The following is a 22003-nucleotide window of genomic DNA, read 5'->3' as shown; positions in this document are numbered from 1 at the left end:
AGGAGCTGACACTCAACCAGTGCCTGCTAACATTTCTCCAGACAGGTGTCCAGCAGCAGAGGTTGGGTGTTGTGGAAGAAATGGGATTCCCAGAGTCTCGGGATGAAGGAGGCAGCAGTGCTTTGTGCAGGGGCTCAGTTCCCACTGTCTCTGCAGGCCTCTGGCGATGTTCTGGAGATGTCCAGTGTCCTTCATGTGCTCTCAGCTGTGTATCACTGACTATTACTTTCCTAGTCCAGAAGAAATTCAGTCTCTGTAACATAGCTGGCCACAGGGCGAGGGACCAGCGACAGGAAGAGGGTGCAAGCAGCTGGCAAGGAAATGGATTAACAGAGAAGCTTATCTTTTATTGACTCTGCTGCTGTGGCTCCCCCCAGGGATGAAAAGAACCAGTCCATCATCGTGAGCGGGGAGTCGGGGGCGGGCAAGACGGTCTCTGCCAAATACGCCATGCGCTTCTTCGCCACCGTCGGGGGCTCTGCCAGCGAGACCAACATCGAGGCCAAGGTCCTGGCCTCCAGCCCCATCATGGAGGTAAAACTGCTCCCTCTCCTCTGTCCTGATCACTCTGTCTCGCCCTAAGTCACAAGGGCAGTGAGAGCCCCCAGGGGTTTGAGAGACAGGTCTGACTGGCAGCGTAACAGCGTCCTGGAGCTGGACTGACAGGCAGAGATGCACCAACAGCCTCCACCTAGGAGGTAGATCACCCCAATTTCATCTGCATTTGGTGGTCTTAAAGCTGAGCCTGAGTATCTCCAGCACATCTCCAGGAGCTGGGCTTTGATGGGGCTCTCCAGGGTGGAGAGCCCAAGCAGTGCAGCTGGCACTGTTAGTGTTTTATCATCTCCTTTCTCCTTTGTCACTGCATGGTGCCCCCTAATCTCCTTCTTTTGTTGTACAAACATGGAATTGAGAAGGAGGGATTAATCTGAGATATTTAATTTATGCATTATGAGATATGAATTTCAATTCATTTTAATTTTTGTTAGTTTTCTGTTGCTATCAATCACATACCAGCCTCTTCCCCAGGCAACAGCAATGGGACAAAAGGACATGGTCTTAAGCTGTGCCACGGGAGGTTTAGGCTGGACATTAGCAGGAATTTCTTCATGGAAAGGGTGGTTAGGCATTGGAAGGGGCTACCCAGGGAGGTGTTGGAGTTGCCATCCCTGGGAGTGTCCAGGGAAAGCCTGGACATGGCACTGAGTGCTCTGGGCTGGTGACAAGGGGGGCATCAAGCCCAAGTTGGACTCGATGGGCTGGGAGGGCTTCTCCAACCCAAATGATCTGTGATAGGGCAATAATGAGTCTCATTATAGGGAAATCCCTCTCTGAAAGAAAAGAATTCTTCTTATAAATACTAAAGAAAGGGGAAAAGCAGCTTTGTTTTCCTTTCACTGAAGCCAGATGCTGAAAATAAATGCTTGAGTGCCTAAATCCCATTTCCCAAACAGACTTTGGAGCCATGAAGTACCTTCAGTTGATTTGGGCTTTTCCAAAGTCCATGAAGCTCTTTAGGGTCGTGTGACTTTCTTTTCAAGGCAGGAGCCAGCATTGCAGCTTTGGTGTTGTCCTGTGCTTCACCTTAGGCTTGCTTCAGCCTTTAGGGAGGTTTCCCATCACGGTGCCTTGTATCAGATTATTTGACAGACAGAGAGAGGGTGGCTGATCCGGGGTGAGACACAGCCTGACCTGTGGTCTGACACCCTGCTGCCCATAGGGGTGAGCTGCAGTGTCCAGGCCAGTGGTGCTGCAGGTGAGCAGTAAGAAAAACCAGCAGGTGTGTGGCTGACGGGGAAATCTGGCTGGTTTTCTGCAGATTTACTCCTGGTAAACCTGCCTAAAGTTTACTCCTTTCCTCACCCATCTCCCCTGCCTCTGTGAAATGTAGCTGCAATACCAGGGGGGCACTTAAAACCATCCAAGAAAAAAAAATTCATGGTGCACACTATTCTTCCATATGACCCCAGAGTTTTATTGCTGTAATTTTCCTGCCTGTGTTCAGTTCTGGCTGTAATTTCTAAGTGCTGAGGCCAGGCAACCTGCCTGTCTTTATTGGAAATTGATGAGAACATTGCCTATGCAGAAAAAAACATAAAAGAAAACTGCCTGGTTTGCAGAAAAACCCTGAAGTAAATGGGTTTGTGGGGGAAGGAGACCCATACAGGCTGAACAAAGGTGGGGGCATCCTCTAGGGTGGGACGCAAATGTTGAGGCTTCTGGGACGTGGATGGTTTAATTACTGTACAAATATTTGTTGCTGTTTGTATGCATTTTTCTTCCATAAAAACCCTTTTCAGTGGAGTCCTCCCCAAAGTCACATTGCTCCTCTGCCTTCTGCATCTGGAATGGGGTTTTCCTCAAAACCTCCTGTGGCTTATTTGTATAACACTGATTGCAAAGCAAAGTGTTTAAAAATATTCAAACATTCAATTTAAATTTAATGTTTAATTTTGTTTGTTTTATGCAGGCCATTGGAAATGCTAAAACAACAAGGAATGACAACAGCAGCCGCTTTGGGAAATACATTCAGATTGGCTTTGATAAAAGATACCACATCATTGGTGCCAACATGAGGACGTATCTGCTGGAAAAATCTCGGGTTGTGTTTCAGGTGAGGAGTGGTGGGGCTTTGTCCTTTTTTTCTTTTGGGTGCTGTATTCCAGGAATTCAATAGTCTGGGTCTTTTCTGTGGATAAGAAAAAAAAAATCTCTTTACAAATGGAACCACAGAATCATTTAGGTTGAAGTGACTTCTAATACCACCTGATCCAACTGTCTCCCCAGCACTGCCATACCCATCCCAGAATCATCATCATGGAATGGTTTGGGTTGGAAGGGATTTTAAAGATCACCTCATTCCACCCCTGCCATGGGCAGGGACACCTTCCACTGTCCCAGGCTGCTCCCAGCCCCATCCAGCCTGGCCTTGGGCACTGCCAGGGATGCAGGGGCAGCCACAGCTGCTCTGGGCACCCTGGGCCAGGGCCTGCCCACCCTCCCAGCCACCAATTCCTTCCCAATATCCTTCCCAAAATCCAACCTAAACCTACTCTCTGTCCATGGGAAGCCATTGCTCCTTGTCCCACATGCTCCTGTACAAAGTCTCTCTTCATCATCCTTGTGATCACATCCCCAAGTGCCACCTCCACACGGCTTTTAAACCCCTCCAGGGGTGGGGACTCCACTACTGCCAGGCCTGGACAGCCCTTTCCATGGAGAAATTGTTCCTGATAGCCAGCCTAAACCTCCCCTGCACAACTTGAGGCTGTTTCCCCTTGTCCTGTCACTTTCTTGGTAGACACAGCTTCCAGATGTGTCTTTTGGACTCAGTCTTGGAGTTCTTTATGATTCCAGCCTGATGCCTCTTGTTCTGGGCTAAGGTGTACCTGGGAGACTTGTTGGATAAGGAGCCAGGGAGAACAAATGGTAGGCAGCAGTCTTCAGTTTTGAAGATAAAGAAGGGCAGGAAAGGGGCTCAGAAGACTGATATGTGCCACAGCACATCCCTTGGGGTTCTTGTGCAGGCTCAGGAGAGCCTTTCTTGGGATGTAGATCAGAAGCTACTGCAAAAATTTTGCCCCTACACAAGAAAAAGAATGCCCCAACTACAAAAATCTTAAAAACCTGACAACTTTGAGAAACCATGAAGAATAAACCACCTTCTTTTATATTACTCTGGGTTTGCAACTCAGTGCCTGCTGCTTCATTCAGCCTGGTTACTCCAGAGAGGGATAGGATGCAGAGGGTAATACAGAATTATTTGCTTTCTTTGGCAGGTGGGCAGTGTGTGTTGGTCAGGTTTGTCACCTCCTCTCTCCAGGTGGCAAGGAAAACATCCTTGTGTTGGTGTCACTGACAGGTGTCGGTGGTGGGAAGAGGGGATGGGACCAGGGTGTTCCTGGGCTCGGGGGGCAGCAGTGTGAGGGTGGGAGCACTGCTGTGACTGCTCCATGCCTCTGGTGGGATGTGAGGGTGGGAGCACTGCTGTGACTGCTCCGTGCCTCTGGTGGGATGTGAGGGTGGGAGCACTGCTGTGACTGCTCTGTGCCTCTGGTAACTCAGCATTTCCCCGCAGGCAGAGGACGAGCGCAACTACCACATCTTCTACCAGCTCTGTGCCTCCTCAAGCCTCCCAGAATTCAAAGACCTTGGACTCAGTAAGTGCTGGCACATCCCCGTGCCCTGCTGGCTGCTGCCTGGGTGTGAGGGCAGCAGGAGAAGGTGGTGGGGCCAGAAATGTGGGTCCCTGGGGAGGCCTGTGTGCCCTGGGAGGAGGGCAGGGGCATGAGACTGAAGGGCTCTGCTGTGGGGTGTAGCACAGGTTTGCTCACCCCATCACCAGGGATGGAAACTTGGGTGAGGGTGGGCAGGCCCTGGCACAGGGTGCCCAGAGCAGCTGTGGCTGCCCCTGGATCCCTGGCAGTGCCTGGGGCTGGGTTGGATGGGGTTTGGAGCAGCCTGGGACAGTGGGAGGTGTCTCTCTAAGGTCCCTTCCAACCCAAATCATTCTGTGATTCCGTGATTTTGTAAAAATTGGCAGTGAAACTGCAGTGGTTTCAGTTTCAGTGAAACCACATTGCTGTGGTGTATGCCAGCTGATGCAGGGAGATCATGTGTTAATATTGTACCAACCTTGCATAGGGTGTGGGTTTTAAATCAAATGTGAGCATGGACTGATCTGGCCAGTGTCTTGGCAGGAGTGGTTGTGTCCTTTGAATTAGTTATGTTTATTTCTTTTTAATGGCTAACTCCTGGAGTTGGGCTTGTTCTGCCAGGATTTGCAGCAAAACCTCTGTAGAACACCTGATTCAGAGGATTTGCAGTCGTAGCAGGTGGTGGAGGGATGAATTTTAATTATTTTAAAATCTTGAATATTTGCTGTTGCTTAGAGAGAAAAGCAAGGTTTAAACCAGGCTTTTTACCTATTTTGAATAGGGAGCAAGGCAGGTTCTGATCCCATCACAGGGTCTTGCAGAAGTTGCCATCCACACTACAGCGGAATGGCAGATGGAGAGAGGGGATCTCAGTTTCTGGGTAGTTCTGAGCTTGTCTTAATGACCTTTCGGGTCACTGTAGGCACATTGCCCACACAGAGCACACCACGTGAACCGTTTTCATGAGTTTATGCCAGACTTAGGTGCTTCATTTTTAAAAACATACCCTGGGTAACGATGATGTTTGCTGGCATCTTAAAATTCAGACACAACCTATTTCATCTCCGCCTGGGAGATGAGTTGACGTGTGAGAGCTCCAGCTGTGAAACCACTGCTCTCTTCTTGAGAACATGTGGATCAGGGGAAATACCAGTCTTACTCATCACAGCTCTCTAAAAGCATTTTCTGTGTTTGTGGTGAGTGGCAGGAGTGCAGGCTGAGAGGCCTTTGCTGTCCTGGTGCATCACCCAGGACACGTTTGTGCGGTTGTGACTGGGCTCTCAGCTTCAGCCTCTCAGGGATGAATGTGTAATGGCAGCAGCTGGCAGTGCAGGAGGAGTGGGTGCCAGGGCCATTAGCTGCAAGGAAGCCTTCTTGGGTCACTTTCAATCAAAATTTGGTGCCAGTGCCTGTCAGTCTCCAGCTGCTCTCTGTGGCACTTTGCATTTGCTATGTCACAGCATGTGCAGGTGTCCAGTGGGTGTTGGAGAAGAGGCAGCTCTTTCCAAAGGTGGAGGGGTGTTTCGTGCCCTCTCACCTTGCAATAGCTGGGAAAAGCTTCCCCAAAGTGTTTTGGGGGCTGTGAGATGTGGCGCTGCTGACGGGCTCGGTGGGGACAGGGGTGTGAGTCTGTGAGCTGCCCCTGTTGGTGTGACACAGGCTCTGCCCTTGCCTGGGGGACTGCTGGTGCTGGGCAGGGGGTGCAGAGGTGCACAATTCACTTGTTTGTCTTTCTTTTGAGTGATGTTTTTCATTTCCAGCTTTGCCTTGGATTTACTGGCCTGCTTGAAGATGACTAGTCAGAACTTAGATTTATTTCCTTGTGTGAGCTGTACTTACCTGTCAATCTTGTCTTCCCAAGGCTTATACAAAATAAGAGGTGTCTTGATGTGAAAATCCACTTTTTATTTATTACTCATGGAGGAGGATGTATATTTTTCCATCTAAAAACCAGGAGCTATTGATTCTCCTTTGAGTCTTACAAATACAGAGAATTGTTATTACTTCCTTTTATGTTGCAAGATGCTGGAAAACAAAAAGAGTCTCTAAACATACATAAGCCCAGCAAAGCAAACCAGTGCTGGCTTCAGTCAGAGTGATCCTAACGGGTTTAATTTTAAACTAGAAAGTAAATATTTGACTTTAAATGGTGATGTGCAATGCAAGTGCCTTTTGAAGTGTGGTGTCTAGCTTAATGATGCCTGGGCAGTGGTGCAAGGCAGAAATGTGCTTTATTTGTTTGCAGTGAATCAGAGGGTTTGTGTGGTTAAAATAATTACGGAGATCTTGAAATACAGAGACTGGAGTCAGTTATACCAGGGATGACTTGAGGCAGGAGCAGGTGCCAGTGTGAATGTTGAAAATTGAAAGCTGACATCCTGGTCCCACACCAGCCCTGGCTGCATCTTGCAGGGCGATGTGCAGCAGCACCAGGCTGTGAGTGTTGATGTGCTCCACCATGGGCTGGGTGAGTTCCCGTTGTGCTGGGGGACCAGGAGGGACATTGTCTGCCTGACCCCAATCAGCATGGTCTGCCCCTCGCTCCTGATGCTCCAGCAATGCGTGGAATTACCGAAATCTCTGGGTCGCAGGGCTTCGTGTGCCAAAAGCAATTAAATGTTTTTCTTTACAGCCTGAAAGTACAGCTAATGCAGAAGCCTGTGGGAGGCCTGGGAAGGGAGGGGGAGCTTCTGGTGGCAATTTGAGTCAAGAAAAGTGCAGATTGCAATGATTTTAAAGGTTACCACTAGGTAACACTGGTGTGGAGCACAGTAGGCTTCCTTCTCTCTATTCACCATGTTTGGGAAATGTGTTTGTGCGTGTTAATGAGTGGGTTTTGGCTAATGACTCCTACTCAGTTCAAAACAGGCTGAGGCTGGTGCTGAGAACTGATTCTGGGTGGGGTGGGGAGGCTGTCCAGGGGCTGTGCTCCCCCAGCCCTTGAAGGGAAAAGCTCTGGCTCTGCCAGGGCTCAGCCAGCAGCCGTGGGCACACATCTCACTGCTCTGGGCCTCCTGGGGGGCTTGTTTAAAGGAGGAGGATTACACGTGCAGCTTTCTTAAGTGGACACAAATACTGCAATCTCTTCTTGTTGTATTTGCATTGGAAATGCCTCTCAAGCCTCCACAGGGTTTATTGGCGTCATCCTGGAGTAACTTTGCTAAAGCACAGATGTTCAGGTGGTGTAATGCAGGCACCCTGAGCCATTCTCCATTCCCTTTGCTCCCAAGGATTAAGGCTTTGTGTAGAAAAGGTGTTAAAATACCTGAATCAGTAACGGATGTGTAAAGCAGGATGAGGATTTACTGAAAGGAGCCACCTCAGTGTCTGAAGTGGTCTTCCCCCATGTGATGGAGCTGTTACTAGAATCCCAAATACACCACAGGCTGCACTTGCTGTGCATGGAGAAGAGATTTCACCACTGCAAGAAGCAGCTGCAGCCACTTGCCAAGGTTCTGCTTCATCCACCCCCGAGCAAACTGTGGTTCAAAGGACTCAGGTGTCCTTCAGGGATGGGCACAGGGAGCATCCCAGTGCCCGTTCGGGGGAGTGGATACCACAGTCTGGTCAGAGAGAGGGAAGCCTAGATAAGCTTTCCCATGGACTGGTCTGGGGAGAAAGCTAGATAAGATTTCCCATGAATTGGTCTGGGAAGTTTTAGGGAGGTGGAGAGAAAGAATGGTAAACTATCTGCAGGTGGTGTTTCGAACAAGTTGTTTTTCTCATAAGATGTTTACCAAGGGGCGTCTTCTTAATTAGCCAGTCATGTGAAATGTGTTGATTAAATGAGTAATCAGGTCCCCCTGTACTGGAACAGTGCATCAAAGAAGGGGTTCCAATAAACTCAGGGTTTCTAGCCTTTGACCTAGGGTTTGTGTCACTTATTATCTGTTCCTGACTCAATGGTGACAGTAGGAAGGACTGCTTGCTGACCTGTTTCTCCTCTTTCTTCTCTCCTAGCATGTGCTGAAGACTTTTTCTACACTTCTCAGGGAGGTGACACGTCCATCGATGGCGTGGACGATGCTGTTGACTTTGAGAAGACCAGACATGCCTTCACCCTGCTTGGTAAGGAGTTGCTCTGCTTGAGGCCTGCCCAGCAGAAGTCTGGCAATTGTTTTCAGTGTTTTGCCTGAATTATGACATTCCTGTTGACCTAGTTGGCTTTACTTTGCTCTTTAGTAGGAGCTGCAGGAGTGTTTCTAGCAGCTGTCTGTGGAGCAGCAGTGAAATGGAGAGGGATGCAGAATTTAAGAGAAACCATTCTGAAGTCAAAGCAGGGCTGCAGTATTGATTTGCTATTTTTTACCCTGTTTACGAGCAGGAAAAGAGCTATTACTGTGCAGTTCAGTCTGTGTTGTGGTTGAGGGTGATGTCACTTGCTGGATCACAGTGCTGTGCTGGGTAGCTGATTCCTGGAAATAATGAGCTGAGTACATCCCTGCTGTGCAGAGTCCACATCCACATGGCAGCTGCAGGAGCTGTGGCTGTGTCCAGCCCCCGTGCTGGCAGCAGGGGAGCAGAGCTGTGCCCTGCCTGCAGCAGGGCTCTTTGAAAGGAAAAACTATCTGCAAGGGAAAACTCGCCCAGAGTATTTGTACTTATCTGAAGCCATGTTTATAAATCCTGGTGAGTCTTGGTACCTCTTGGTTCCTTTTCACGGGTTGTAATTTGTAATAATTATTATTACACATGATATTTAGAGTTGCCTGTGAAATACCCTGACCAGCTGCGCCTGCAGTGAGTGTGGAGACTCACTGCAAGCTCTAGAATTGCACTTGTTTCCCCAAAATTTGTCCTCTTAGTGTTTTAGATGGGCCTCGTCTCTTTCTCTTTGGGGTCTTGTCTTTACCCTCCTCTTGTTCAGCTTGTGTGGGTTCTGTTAACTACTCAAGTAATGTGACTCCTGTTTGCTCCAAACTTGCCCACAGGACTGCAATCCTGGGAGAACTCCCTCCCCATCCCCCTGTAATGTGTAATCTCTCTTTGCTCCTCTCTGGCTCCCCAAGACCAGCTGTGCCTGCAGTGAGTGTGGGGACTCACTGCAAGCTCTAGAATTGCACTTGTTTCCCCAAAATTTGTCCTCTTAGTGTTTTAGATGGGCCTCGTCTCTTTCTCTTTGGGGTCTTGTCTTTACCCTCCTCTTGTTCAGCTTGTGTGGGTTCTGTTAACTACTCAAGTAATGTGACTCCTGTTTGCTCCAAACTTGCCCACAGGACTGCAATCCTGGGAGAACTCTCTCCCCATCCCCCTGGCATGTGTAATCTCTCTTTGCTCCTCTCTTGCAGCTCCCCTGTCTCCTTGCTGGTCCCTGGGAAACCCTGTGAGAGGATCTTCCTCTGGGGCCAGTCTGATGATGATTTTCAGTTCTTCACGTGCTCCTCTGTCTCTGCTTTTCCTCATTTTCCTTCAGTGTTTCCCAGCTCTGCTTCTGTTCATGGCCTGGTGAAATTGCTACTGCAGTTTCCAGTCTTGCCTTTTTGTGTGTCTGCAAATCCCCAATCCTAGCCAGGCTTAACTCCAGCTAAGAGTTCCAAGTGAGAGCAGAGCATTGCTCCTTTCAGTAACCTTGAAACATTTCTCACTGTGCTGATAACAGAAAAGTCCCGAGAGAGAGAAAGGGAGGCTCTGGATAATTCAGAAACCAGCAGGTGATGTCTCAGACCTTGGGTGGATAATTAGGACACCGGCCCTGAGCACAAAAGGGACACAGAAACCCAGCTGGGATATTTAAAAAATGCAAGATACGGCAAGAAGGCCACGTGTGGGCTGCTGCTGAGCAAAGCCCCTGCTGGGAATGCCTGTAAAGAAAAATAGATAAAGCAATATATAAATAAAACACACAAAGCAATAACATCTTACACCCCCAGTAAAGACCCACAAGTGTCTCTTGTGGAGACACTGGGGATGGTAAGGCAGAGCTTCCCATCACCTCCCTGGTGACTTGCTGCATCCAGCTGTGCCACCAGTGTGGAGGCGTGGTGCAGGGCTTTAATTTTCCCTTCTTTTTGTGGGATGTTGGAGTAAGTGTAATTTGTAGTTTGTGTGCTTTGGTTGCCAGCAGACTGTGATGACAGACGAGCAATTCCTTGCTCTGTGAAAGCTGCAGAGCCCCTGTAACTCTCCTCCTGTTTGATCACTGTGGAGCAGCATCCTTGGGTTTGTGTGTATTAAACCCATCCGTGTTAAAATTGAGAGTTTAAGGTGTATTTGCTGGAAGAAGCCTCATGATTCTGAAAACCAATTGCCTCGGGAGGAAATAGAGCACTGCAAGCACCTTCAAATAAACTGAAAATCATGTTTCATTTTCCTTTGTGACAATCAGCCATCAATTGTTCCTGCAGGAGTGAAGGAGTCTCATCAGATGACCATTTTTAGGATAATTGCTGCCATTCTGCACCTGGGGAACTTGAAAATCCAAGGGGAACGAGATGGGGAGGTCTGCAGTGTGTCGGTAGGTCACCCTCAGGAGTGGGGAGCTTGGTGTGCTCAGGAGTCAGGCTGGGCTCATGTCCTTGGCTGGAAAGCCCTTTTCCTCCTGGTTTTCTTGCCTTTTTTGAAAACACATCAAAAGTTCCTAGTTGCTTTGTTTGTCCTGGGAAATAACTCATTTTTCCTCCTCTCTAGCCAGCCTGCAAGCAAGGTTGTTAAAAAATTACTTACATTTCTGACATCCCAGCCCACCTTAGCTCTTCCTCCTTCCTTAGAAAGCCCAGTTCAGGGTCCTGGGGACTTGTGACACTGATGGTGACACCAGCACTGATGGTGATGCCTTACAACCACTTTCCTCCAGGCAAAGCCACAGAGCTGCTGCTTGCAGCGAGGCCTAAGGAGCGCTGCATGGTTAATTAGCAAAAATAAGTAACATTAAAGATGCCTTAGAGGCAGTTCCGTGTTTGCTCAGAGGTGGGGAAAAGCAAAGCAATTATATGGAAAATACTGTCCTGTAAATTACCATTGCATCCCAGGCTGGGTCGTTTGTTCCTAATTAAAGTATTAAAAGGGTTCTGCACACATTTCAGTGTTACCCTAGAGATAATGTGGTGTTCAGTGTGAGATGCTAGATGTAATTTATTTGCTATTTGGCAACATGGATATGTGAAGGCTGCCTGCTTCAATGATGTTGAGTTCTGTTAATGAAGCTCACGTTGTTTAATTACCTTCAAATATAATTGCAAGGTATTAAATCAATTAAATCAAGGTACAACCTTGACTCTGGTCAAAAAGGTATCATAGCAATAAAACATCCAAGAATTCTTGTAAAATGCCCTTTTTTTCTGCATCCCCAACCCCATCCAGCATTTCCAAGTACACTTAACCTAACTGGAAAAAATTTACTTCCTATAGATATGTATTATTACACGGGGAGGGGGAAATTGTTCTATCATTTTCCAAAAGGCAGTGCCTGCTATCTGACCATAATAGAGACTCGGAACTGCTTTGTCTTAATTTCAGAGTGGGGAGAATATATTGCACTAAAGAAAATGAAGTTCACATTTCATTTTATTAATTGTGTAAAGCCTAAGCCCTTCTGGTAATGCATGATTTATAGCTTTGTTATTCAGGAGGGAGCTATTTTGTAAAAGACATGGTGTTCTAGCATACTCTGAGCTTTAGTGTGAGGCATAACCAGGGCTGCTCTGGGGCAGGGTGTAGCTTGAGGAGGAGAATTCTTTTTGCTGTGGGAACGTTCTTTTGTGAAAGCTGAGAGCTCAAGGATAACCAGAGCCTTGGTACCACCATCCAGAGCTCCGTGTGAGCTGTTCCACCTTGTCCAGGAGGACTCCCACAGCTGGATGGATGGGTGTCACTGCATTCCCACTCCTGTCCCCCACAGAGACACAGCTTTCCCTAGACAGTTACAAAAACCCACCATTCCTTGCGCAGAGCTGTGAACTTGGGGTGTTAAAATGCCACTTTGGGGTGTCACCAACCTGCTGACTTTACTTCCCAGAGCGAGGACGAGCACCTGAGCAACTTCTGCAGCCTGCTGGGCGTGGAGCACAGCCAGATGCAGCACTGGCTGTGCCACCGCAAGCTCGTCACCACGGCCGAGACCTACGTGAAGAGCATGTCCCTGCACCAGGTGGTGAACGCCAGGAACGCCCTGGCCAAGCACATCTATGCCCAGCTCTTCAACTGGATCGTGCAGCACGTCAACAAGGCCCTGCACACCACTGTGAAGCAGCACTCCTTCATCGGCGTGCTCGACATCTACGGGTAGGCCCCTCCTCAGCTCCCCGGGCTGCTCAGCGACTCCTTTGTAGCTTGTCTTCGCCTTCTTGCAGAGCACACGCTGCTTTGTCTGGTGGCAGGTGATGGGAATGGTAGAAAGGAGCACAGGAAAGTAGTGTGCAGTTTGCAGTTTTGATCCTCCTTCAGAGTGTGCGGCCCTCAGCACAAAATGGTGCGCACACATCTGTGTGAGCGCTGCGTTCTGGGATTTACCTCCCGTGCCTTTCCCATCTGGTATTCCTGTCTCCTGTGCTGTTTAAACAGCTTCAAAGATGAGCTGGGGTAAAGGTGCTGCTGTGGAGAGCAAAGACTGCCTCATGTTGCTGTGGGGTTTGAGGACACTCCTTCACTTCATCTGTGAAGCCGCTGCTGCAGGGCCCTGGTGCAGTGAGAGCTTTCAGAGGAGCTTGGGAACCTCTGGTGGGGCTGTCAGGTGCAAAAAGCTCTTGCAAGGCTTGCAGCCTGTGCCCTCAGGGGCAATGAGCTGCTTTAAAGTTGTTCTGGGTACCTGTTACTGCCCGGTTTGTCATCCTGAGTGGTGGTAGGAGAGGGATGTGAGAGTTGTCTGAGTTTATTTTAGCTGAACTGCTGCAAAGAAGCAGAAGATGGAAGAGAAGGGAAGGGGTTCTGTCAGCTGTGGGGTGCAAAACAAAAGAGGACTTGTGGGTTTGGGTTTTACCCTCCATTTTTTCAACACCCTTTTTTTTTTTTGTTTGTGTGTGTGTCTCTGGGCAGCAAGGGCAAGAGAGCAGTCCCGGGTGGCCCAGACAGCAGGTCCATGCAAGGCCACGTTAGATGGCACTTGGAGCAACCTGGAACAGTGGAAGGTGTCCCTGCATGTGGGGACTGGATGACCCTAAAAAGTCCCTTGCAACCCAGAACCCTTCTGGGATTCTGTGGTTCTCAGTGGGACAGCAGTGGTCTCCTGTTCTCCCTTACTAATTCAGGTGCTGAATTGCTCCTGTTTGGGAGGGGAAGGTGGAGTGCAAAAGTTGCAGCTGCTCCAGGAGCCAGTCCCTAACCCAGGGCAGTCACTGTGCTTGCTCAGTCCCCAGTCCTGTGTCCTCTGAAGACCTGTCAGCTCTAGCAGAACCTCAACTTCAGAATGAAATCCTGCCAAAGCAGCTCTTGATCAGAATAAAAAAGCAGTGTGATTTTAGGGCTATGACACCTACACAATTGCTGGAACTGGGTCTTGTGTATAAACCCTCCCACAAAGTTTCTATACTGCTGGTGTTTGGGATGATAGTTTTGACATCTGGACAGCCACAGCAGCAGAAAGGATGCCAGAAAGTGCTGGAGCAGCAGTGCAGCCCCACTGGTTGCTGTCTCCATCTATAACTGCTGTCATGTGGCAAGGTTTGCAGGAGCACTGCTGTCAAGGGTGATAACCACACAGCTCTGTTTGGTTTGGGATTTCAGTGGGATGGCTTGAGGTCATGAGGTTGCTCTCTCTGGTTTTAAGTTTCTGGGCTCACTTGGGAAGATGTTAAATATGGCACAGTCTTGTTCAAAGGCTGTATGAGATAGAGAAGCTGTTTCCCATCTCTTTTCTATGAGTTAGAGAAGCTGTTTTCCCCCACAAAAATTTCTGAAGGCTGGAGCATGATAAATAAAGTTTTGAGATGGAGCCCTGTGGGTGATGGTGAGTCCATACAGAAAATTGGATGCCTGAGTTAGAGGATCAGACTTTAAGAAATCTGAATGAAAGGAGGCTTGAGGATAAGGCTCATGAAAGATTAAGCTGGGCTTGGAAATCTGTTAGTGTGGAAGAAAAACCTCCTTCAGCTGCCTGTCCAGTGTGGGGGCCAGCAGGTGCTGTCAGCCCTGGTGACACCAGCAGGGATTTTCCACAAGGACCTGCAGGTCCTACTAAAGAGGCAGATTTGCAGGGGAAGGTGTCCATGTTCTTGGCTGAAATGCCTGTGGGAGTCTGGTGTCCTAAAATGACCCTGAATCCCTTTTGTAAATGGGTGTTGCTGTCTAAATGCTGAGTAATTTACAATGCAGGGAATGTGAGTGATGGTAGCCTGACTCTGCTGAACTTTAGAGTGGTTTGGTTCCTAAATCGTGTTTTTGGAGTTTTTAATGCATTTTTCTAATGATCTGATTTTTCCCCCCCAAATGGATTTTGTGTTTTCCTTTCCTTTGGGAGAGGCATTGAGCTGGAAAGGCAGGGAGCCTGCAGCCAGTTTCACAGCCCATCCTTTACATCCTCAGAGCTTCTGTCCCAGTGCTCTGGGTGGAATTTCTAGGGATGGGATCCAAACAGAGGGTGCAGAAGCTGTAGGGCTTTTCTTCCAACTTTCTAGTGCTTGACTTTGCATCCTTAGTTCTCTATTAACACTGAGGTGAGAGGGTGCAGCACTGAAAGCCTTTCTGTGTTTATTGAAATGGTGTTATTTGCTGTAGCACCAATACTGAAGTCAGTCAGAAGAGTGGGTTCATGTGGCACTCCTGGACTTGGTGTTGACGACTTGTTCCCCCTCTTTTTTGCCACGTGAAGTGTGAACACCCAGGCAACCAGCTGTGTGCTGGACTTATTAATGAACTTTAAATATTTTAATACAAACCTTGGTGCTTCAGAGGGCTTAGGAGAAGCCAGCAGAATGGGGAGCAGCAGAAAAAACCAAAATGCAGTATTTGCCCCTTGAAAATCTACTTACAAGAGCTGCTCCCAAGCTGGATGTGCCTTCTAGGGAGCCACAGCGATGGGCTGGAGTGGTGAATATGCTTGTTTTTTCCACCAAATTACAGTGCACTAAGATGAATAGAGACCCAATAGGCACTGTTTTGCTTTCCCCATCAGGATGTTGCCCTCAGTGCAGTCACTCTGAGCAGGTAGGGCCTCCTGGCATGCACACATGTAGGGCTGGTGACTAATCTGCTTTGTCAATTAGCAGATTGTGCTAGTAGATTCCCTTAATTAGCAACTTTGTGAGATCTCCCTTGGAGCTGGAGTTGTACAGCAGCTCTGCCCCTGGCTAGCACTCACTGGGAGGGTTCATAAATCACATCTGGTGTCTTGGAAAGGGACAAGTTTCCACTCCGATTTCTTCTCCTCATACACTGCTGCCCTCATTGCCTTTTCCCACCTAGCTGGCTGTGCCTCTCCATCTACGTTTTAATTAAATCCTTCCTTGCCCTGTTGCTGTGATCATGCCTGCAGCAGCTGGTATTTCCAGAGTCCTGGGATGCCACATTCCTTGAGTGGCAAGGGCTGGAGGCGCAGATTGGCTCAGCCACGCCACGGAGATCGAGCACAGAGGGGGCTCTCCAGGCATACATCCATCACTGAGGCCCAAGACATGTCCTTAATGTAATTATTTGTTGTCCCAGGCACCAGATTCTGTTGCATTAAAGACTGTAAAGCCCAGTTTTTGGGAAGGGGATGGTACCAGCCACACACACACACACAGATGGCACAGGTGGCTCCAGCTGTGGGGACAGTGCTGGGCATGCAGAGGGAAAGCAGTCCCAGCTTTCTTCAAGGACTGTGGGGGTGATAAAAGCACAAAACCAGCTCATTTCTCCCATTCCCCCTTTTCTTTTGCCGTTTGGCATTGCATTTCCCTAGGGACTCTGGCATTTTGTGTGGTGGTGGCATTGTCACCTGGAAGTACCTGGGGAACAACTGCATCACCTGGGTAACAGCAGCGTGGTCCTCAGGAAGTGGCAGAAGTACTGATTATTTTGAGGAAGAGAGGCTGGAAAGAAAGGGTTTCATTTACTCAGTGTTTAAAGACTGTTCTTCCAGCTCCTACAGTGCCTATTACCCCAACAATTATTTAGTCACATATTTATCATTACAGCAGCTTACTCATTCAACACAGGAAGCCTTCCCACTTCTCCCCTTGGTTTAATCCTTATAGTCATGTGTCAAAGACTTCTTTTTTTCCCTTCCCCCTTCCAACTGTGCCTTAAAATTAGAAATATAAAACACGTAATTCCCAGAGGTAGCTCAAAATACCCTCTTTGGGTTTTAAGAGCAGGCCTGGCTCCCTGTGCCTGTCCCTGGGTGTTGTGTGCTTCAGCCTCAGGGGCTCTGCTGGCTCCCTGCTCCTTACCTGTAGTCTGTCTCACTAAAACTGCATATTTTTTCCTTTCTAATTGTGACTAAGAAGCTATTTTTGGGCCTGTTTTGGAGCTGATCTGTGACAGATTAGGATACTGTGGAAGTCTGGGTGAAGAGGTGGATCACTGAGTCCAGCACCAAGGACTCTCTAAGGGTCCTCTAAGGAATGTGGAATTGGAGCTGAAATCACCATTTTTCCCCTTCTCCCTTCCAGAAGTTGCTTACTCACGTGTGTCTAATTTTTGTGCTAACAGGGATGCAGTACAGAAGCTATAATTACAAATTTAATACCTCCTCTTTCTGCTCTATTAAATTCCATTAAAAGTGGCATGCTGGGTCTTTTAAGACAGCAGCTACTGTTTCTTCATCACCTTTGCAGTGAATGTATTTGGAACTTAATATTTCATAATATTTTTCCCCAGGAGAAGCAGTTACATTTCTTTTCTCAGACAGAGCTGATGGGCAGGAAGCTGCAGTCGAGCCAAATGTCTCATTCGTGTGTACCAGGAGGGACCTCTTGAATCCCTCGAGTTGTGCCAAGGAAAGAAAGATGTTTTGAGGAAAAAAGTGTCCATCTGGGACAAGGGAAATGGAAGGGACGGTTGAGTGTTCCCCCTCACACGGATGGCACCTTTGCAGGAAAAATTAAAAAAAAAAAGGAAAAAAAGAGAAGATTTTGAGACAAAGCAACGCCTAATGCTGATTTATTCATTGCTTTGCAGGTTTGAAACTTTTGAAGTGAATAGCTTTGAACAGTTCTGTATCAACTATGCCAACGAAAAGCTCCAGCAGCAGTTCAACTCGGTAAGGTCAGCTTGGAAATGTTCCATAAAACCATGCAGAAAATGTAACTAGGCAGGATTGTGATGTGTCTGGCTGCTGCTTTACAGCATTTACCTGCAGCCTGGACGGATCATGGGCATCCTTAGGATGCCTCTCTCCCAGACATTTCACTGCAGTGGTTCTAGATATTCCTATCAAGTTGGAAAATGTTGCTTAGTTGATGTATAAACTTCATTCTGGAAATGGATTTGCATGTGGTTTGTGCAAAGGCTCACATATTGCTCTGAATAAGTATGTAATCTGCCTTCTTCTTTGTGCTGTTTCAATCCTAAAACAAAACATGGATGGTCTCATGCTGATTTCCAGCATGAATTAAAATAAGTTACGGGTGTGGAAACCTTCCCATTAAGCATGGCTTAAACCTGTGAGATGAAAACTCTGTATTAAATAACAGAATTAGAAACACTCCCCACTGTTCACTTGGTCATGCCGCACAAAACCCAGAAGTTTTCCAGTTTTATTTGAAATAAGCATTTACCTTCACTGGTAATGGAACCAGTAAGGAGTTGTCTTCTGTGTCAGTTGTAAGTAGGGAAAAAATACTGTTAATTTCAGGATACAGGGGAAAACTTGTTAAATTTGAGCATTTAAGTACTGCAGATTAGTTTGGCCTTTTGAAGCCATATCTTATGCATGGACACGAACATTTGCAGTCTATCTAATGCATCAGATAGATCACTGCTGCTAAAATGAAAAGTAAATTATGGATTGTATTTGCACTATTCATATCTTACTTGGTGTGTCTGACTATCACTTCTGAAGCTTATAAATTCAAGCTCCAAGATGACATGTTTGAAGAGATTTTAAAAAGCTATCTTTGAAGGGGGAAAAAAAGTGCATTTGAAAAATCATTTTTTAATATGCTTTAGAGTGTCTCAGAAATAGCCAGAGACAATTTATCTGCTTGGGCAGAGGTCTGAGATACGTAAGCCATGCAAAGATTTTTTTTATTATAGGTTCTTTTAAACAAGAATTTTCGATAGAAGCGTCCCTGAGTCGGTCAGATGCTGCTGCTGATGTCCCTTGTGGGATGGTGGGTGCTCTTTGTGGAGCCCTGCTCGCAGATGGGGACACGGGCTCCCAGCCCTGGCTGGGCTCCCAGCTTGTGAACCTGCTTCAGGTCACAGTCAGCAGAGCAATAAAGCAGAGGAGGGTTTTTGTCAGCCTGGGAGATGTATGTGTCACTGCCACATCAGTGTATGGCTCCCACCTCGCCGCAGTGACAGCTTCACTCATTCTGCAGTGAAAGTCATTTCAAGCCTTGTTTTAACCTGTGCCGTGGTTTTCCAGTGTGGTGGTTTTGTTTTCCTGGCCAGAAAAATGGGCTGTTTTGTTTTCCTGGCCAGGAAAATGGGCCACAGAGGGAGATGTATGTGTCACTGCCACATCAGTGTATGGCTCCCACCTCGCCGCAGTGACAGCTTCACTCATTCTGCAGTGAAAGTCATTTCAAGCCCTGTTTTAACCTGTGCCGTGGTTTTCCAGTGTGGTGGTTTTGTTTTCCTGGCCAGAAAAATGGGCCACGGGCTCTAGGTGCCCTTACATACAGCCTGCTCGTGTCAACATGCAGGCTGTATGTGAGGGCATCAGAGCCTCTGTGGCCTCTGGATGTGCCCATGGAATGCTGGACTCCAGTGTAGGAGTGTGCTTTTTGATGACAGAGTGACAAAACTATTTTTTTGTCTTTCAAAAAAGGAAAGAAGCTTAGAAGTTTTTCTCAATGATTAGGTGGAAAGCTACTTTGTAGGACTTCAGGGACTTCTCCAAAAACGTAAGGGCATTTAATTGGATAGAAGCTAAAAAGTTTTGCTTGAACAATTAGGTAGAAAAAGAGGAAAACAAATGAGCTAGGGGTTTTTGTGAGGTGTTTTTACTAGGAGCAAACTTCTGCATTTGGCTTGGGTTTTTCTGTTTGTTATTTTGCCTTCTATTAAACCTTTTTGTTTCTAACACTGCAGCAGAAGTTATCTTGCTCATTTTATACTTTCAAGAACAGCTCTAGCTGTCTTTGGGTGTATTAATTTCTTTGAGAGCTTATTAGACCTGGCTCTAAAAAAGAAAATATAAAACTCTAGCAGGGACAAGGGGAAGGGGCTGTGCTCTGCTGGCTGGGCTCTCACACTCTGTGGCTCTGCTTTCTCCCACTCCCAGCACGTGTTTAAGCTGGAACAAGAAGAGTACATGAAGGAGGGAATCCCTTGGACTCTCATAGACTTCTACGACAACCAGCCCTGCATAGATCTGATAGAGGCCAAGCTTGGGATCCTGGACCTGCTGGATGAAGAGTGCAAGGTAAGGAAGACCTCCCGCCTTTTCATCTGTGCCTCTGTCTCTGTAAAAGATCCAAGAATGGGCTTTAATCTCTGTGGGTAAACATCTTCTTTCACGTGTGTTGCTGCTGTGCTCATGGCAAGAGTAGGCTTGAGCTGGGATTTGCTTTGGTTTGGGACATTCAGAGCCTCCTGGGCAGGTGTTTGCTCCAAAGCTGGTACCTGCTCTCAGTGTGCAGCCAGTGCTCGTGTGTCTGGCCTGGCTGCACTGAGGGACAGCCATTGACTGAGACCTGGTGTCCTGGGCATTGCCCAAAAGGAGCTGGAGCTCCCCTCGAGCCTTATTTTGTCTCAGGGGAAACCTGAGTCCTCTTGCAACAGCTCTTTAAGGTAAAATTCACTGCATTTCGCATGCAAACTTCAGAGAGTTGTAATGTTGGAGAGCAGTTTGCTGTCTTTTGCCTTCTCTCTCTCTCATACTGGCCAAAGTGAAATCTTGTTTGAAATTTGAGAAGAAAAGCCAGACTGGCAAACCTTGATGCCAATCCAGGAGAAAGGTTGGGCTCCTTGTTCACACATTGCTCAGTCATGAATAATCAAATGTGCACAGGAAGGAGGAATGTCAGAGGGCAGATTTCCTTGGGAGGCTGTGATGCTTGTTTTGAAGCTCTTTGATGCTGGAGATGTCCTGTTGGAAGGGGATGGGGACTCCCTTCCTGCTGGGTGTGGCTGCCTTGAGGAGTCTCATCCTGGTCTTGCTGTGGGGTGACCCACATTGTCCTCAGGAAGGGTTTCTGTGGAGGCTTGGATGTGTTCTGTGCCAGGAAATGTCTTTCCGACTGTGGGAGGGCCCCGAACACTTCTGAACAAAGGCAGGGAAGAGTGAGAAAAAATGCTGGGAGAGCTGGGGTGGATAAAGGGCCCACCTCACCAGCATGGCCAAGGTGGTAAGGAGGACCCAAGGAATTCTTGTGGTGTCTGTGGGATTCACGAGCACAGGACAGATCTGGTGGCTCAAGAACACAAGTCTCGTGTTGTGTCAGAGGGAAAGGGTTGGGATCCATTGCTCAGACTGGTTTCCCTGGACGAGGATGTAGCACCTGTCTTTGTCTGGAAGGGGGGTGATGTTTGAAGTTTTGCTGCCCTCCAGGTACCAGGGCTGCCTTCCCAGCCTGCACATCCCACGAGCTCAGCCCTGCTCTAGGCTACAGACACTGGCTTTGTCTTTGGGGTGAGCCTAAGGTGGGGCTTTGCCCTTTTCAAGTCTGCTCTCAGGAAATCTCCTTAAAAATGAGAAAAAAATTAGATTTAATTTGATGTCCTTAAAAATAGTATCTCATCCAGTGCTGGTTTGGAAGGAGGTCAGATTATTTGCTTGATATTCAGCACCATTTCATCTGCTGTCTGTGCTATTAAGCCAGTTAAATTCTGCAGGCTCAAATTGTCTCCTGGGTGATATGAGGACCATAAAGGAAGTTTCCCTGGTGCTGGGAGTCACACCCTTGGCTCCTCTCTGGAGCACCTGGCACTGGTTGCTGCTGGTGGCATTGCTGGTGGTGACATTGCAGCTCCCATGTACCAGCAGTAGATTTACCTGGTACTACTTTTTTACCCCATACTTATTTTTTGACAAGAAACCAACCAAACAAAAATACAAAAAGAAAAAAAACCACCACCCCCAAATCCAAAAACAAACAAAAAACCCAATCCCCCCCCAAGAACCCCAAACCAAACCAAAACAACAGCAAAAAAACCCCCCAAAAACAATAAAAAGAAAAAACCCCAAACCCAAAACACTAACCCCAACTCCCCCACAGCAAGATCTATTCCTTCCCTCTTCTCATCAAATGCCAATTTTCTGGGTGTTTACCTGTCAGGGGGAATGCTGTCATTAGTCACAGGCTCTTATTACCAGCCCTGTAATCGCCTCTTTTATAACAACCTGCAAGTGTTCTCCAGATTTATGAAAATTTCAGCAAAACCTGTCAGCTGAAGGCAGCAGTTTATGGATGAAAGCCTTCACCCCCATGGCAGCATTTCAGCTCCTGGGGTGGGACCACAATAAGGTAATTACATGCCACCTTGTTAGAGCCTACAGCAGTGGATGAAAACACTCTGGGATGTGAAACGGCACCAGGGGAATATTTGGTACATAATGGAGCATTAGTGCAAATGCAGAGGGTTTGTCACTAATGTTCTCACTTCACAGTGTGGGTTTTTTTAAAATCCTTAATGTGTGGTTGGAGAGGAGGTGGCTGGGTATGTGCTGAAGCAACTCAGGAAGCGTAGGTCATGGGAAAGTCTTGTTGCTGTTTAGGGAAAAATTGATGTAAGAATTGGCAGTGAAAGAGAGGGCCCTTGAACTGGGATTGGAGTGTTAAGGACTACACCTGTCTCCTGAAAGCTAATGAGAAAAACCCTAC

General features: G+C 47.6%; 1 protein-coding gene across 3 annotated transcripts in view; it reads left to right on the top strand.

Moving 5' to 3' along the window:
* The window catches only part of MYO5B (myosin VB), a 149159-nt gene that overhangs the window by 48745 nt on the left and 78411 nt on the right, over positions 1-22003 (top strand). For all 3 annotated transcript variants that reach the window (XM_039733359.1, XM_039733357.1, XM_039733358.1), the window contains exons 5-12: positions 378-534; positions 2471-2614; positions 4079-4160; positions 8118-8225; positions 10502-10611; positions 12112-12377; positions 17190-17271; positions 19462-19602. In XM_039733359.1, the coding sequence (XP_039589293.1) occupies positions 378-534; positions 2471-2614; positions 4079-4160; positions 8118-8225; positions 10502-10611; positions 12112-12377; positions 17190-17271; positions 19462-19602 (1090 nt within the window). The remainder of the gene's footprint in view (positions 1-377; positions 535-2470; positions 2615-4078; positions 4161-8117; positions 8226-10501; positions 10612-12111; positions 12378-17189; positions 17272-19461; positions 19603-22003) is intronic.

This window comes from Passer montanus, unplaced genomic scaffold (genome assembly GCF_014805655.1).
Source record: "Passer montanus isolate IOZ18808 unplaced genomic scaffold, ASM1480565v1 scaffold86, whole genome shotgun sequence".
Classification (NCBI taxonomy): Eukaryota; Metazoa; Chordata; class Aves; order Passeriformes; family Passeridae; genus Passer; species Passer montanus.
The sequence above is the reverse complement of the archived record's forward strand: the minus strand, read 5'-3'. Positions and strand labels throughout refer to the sequence as shown.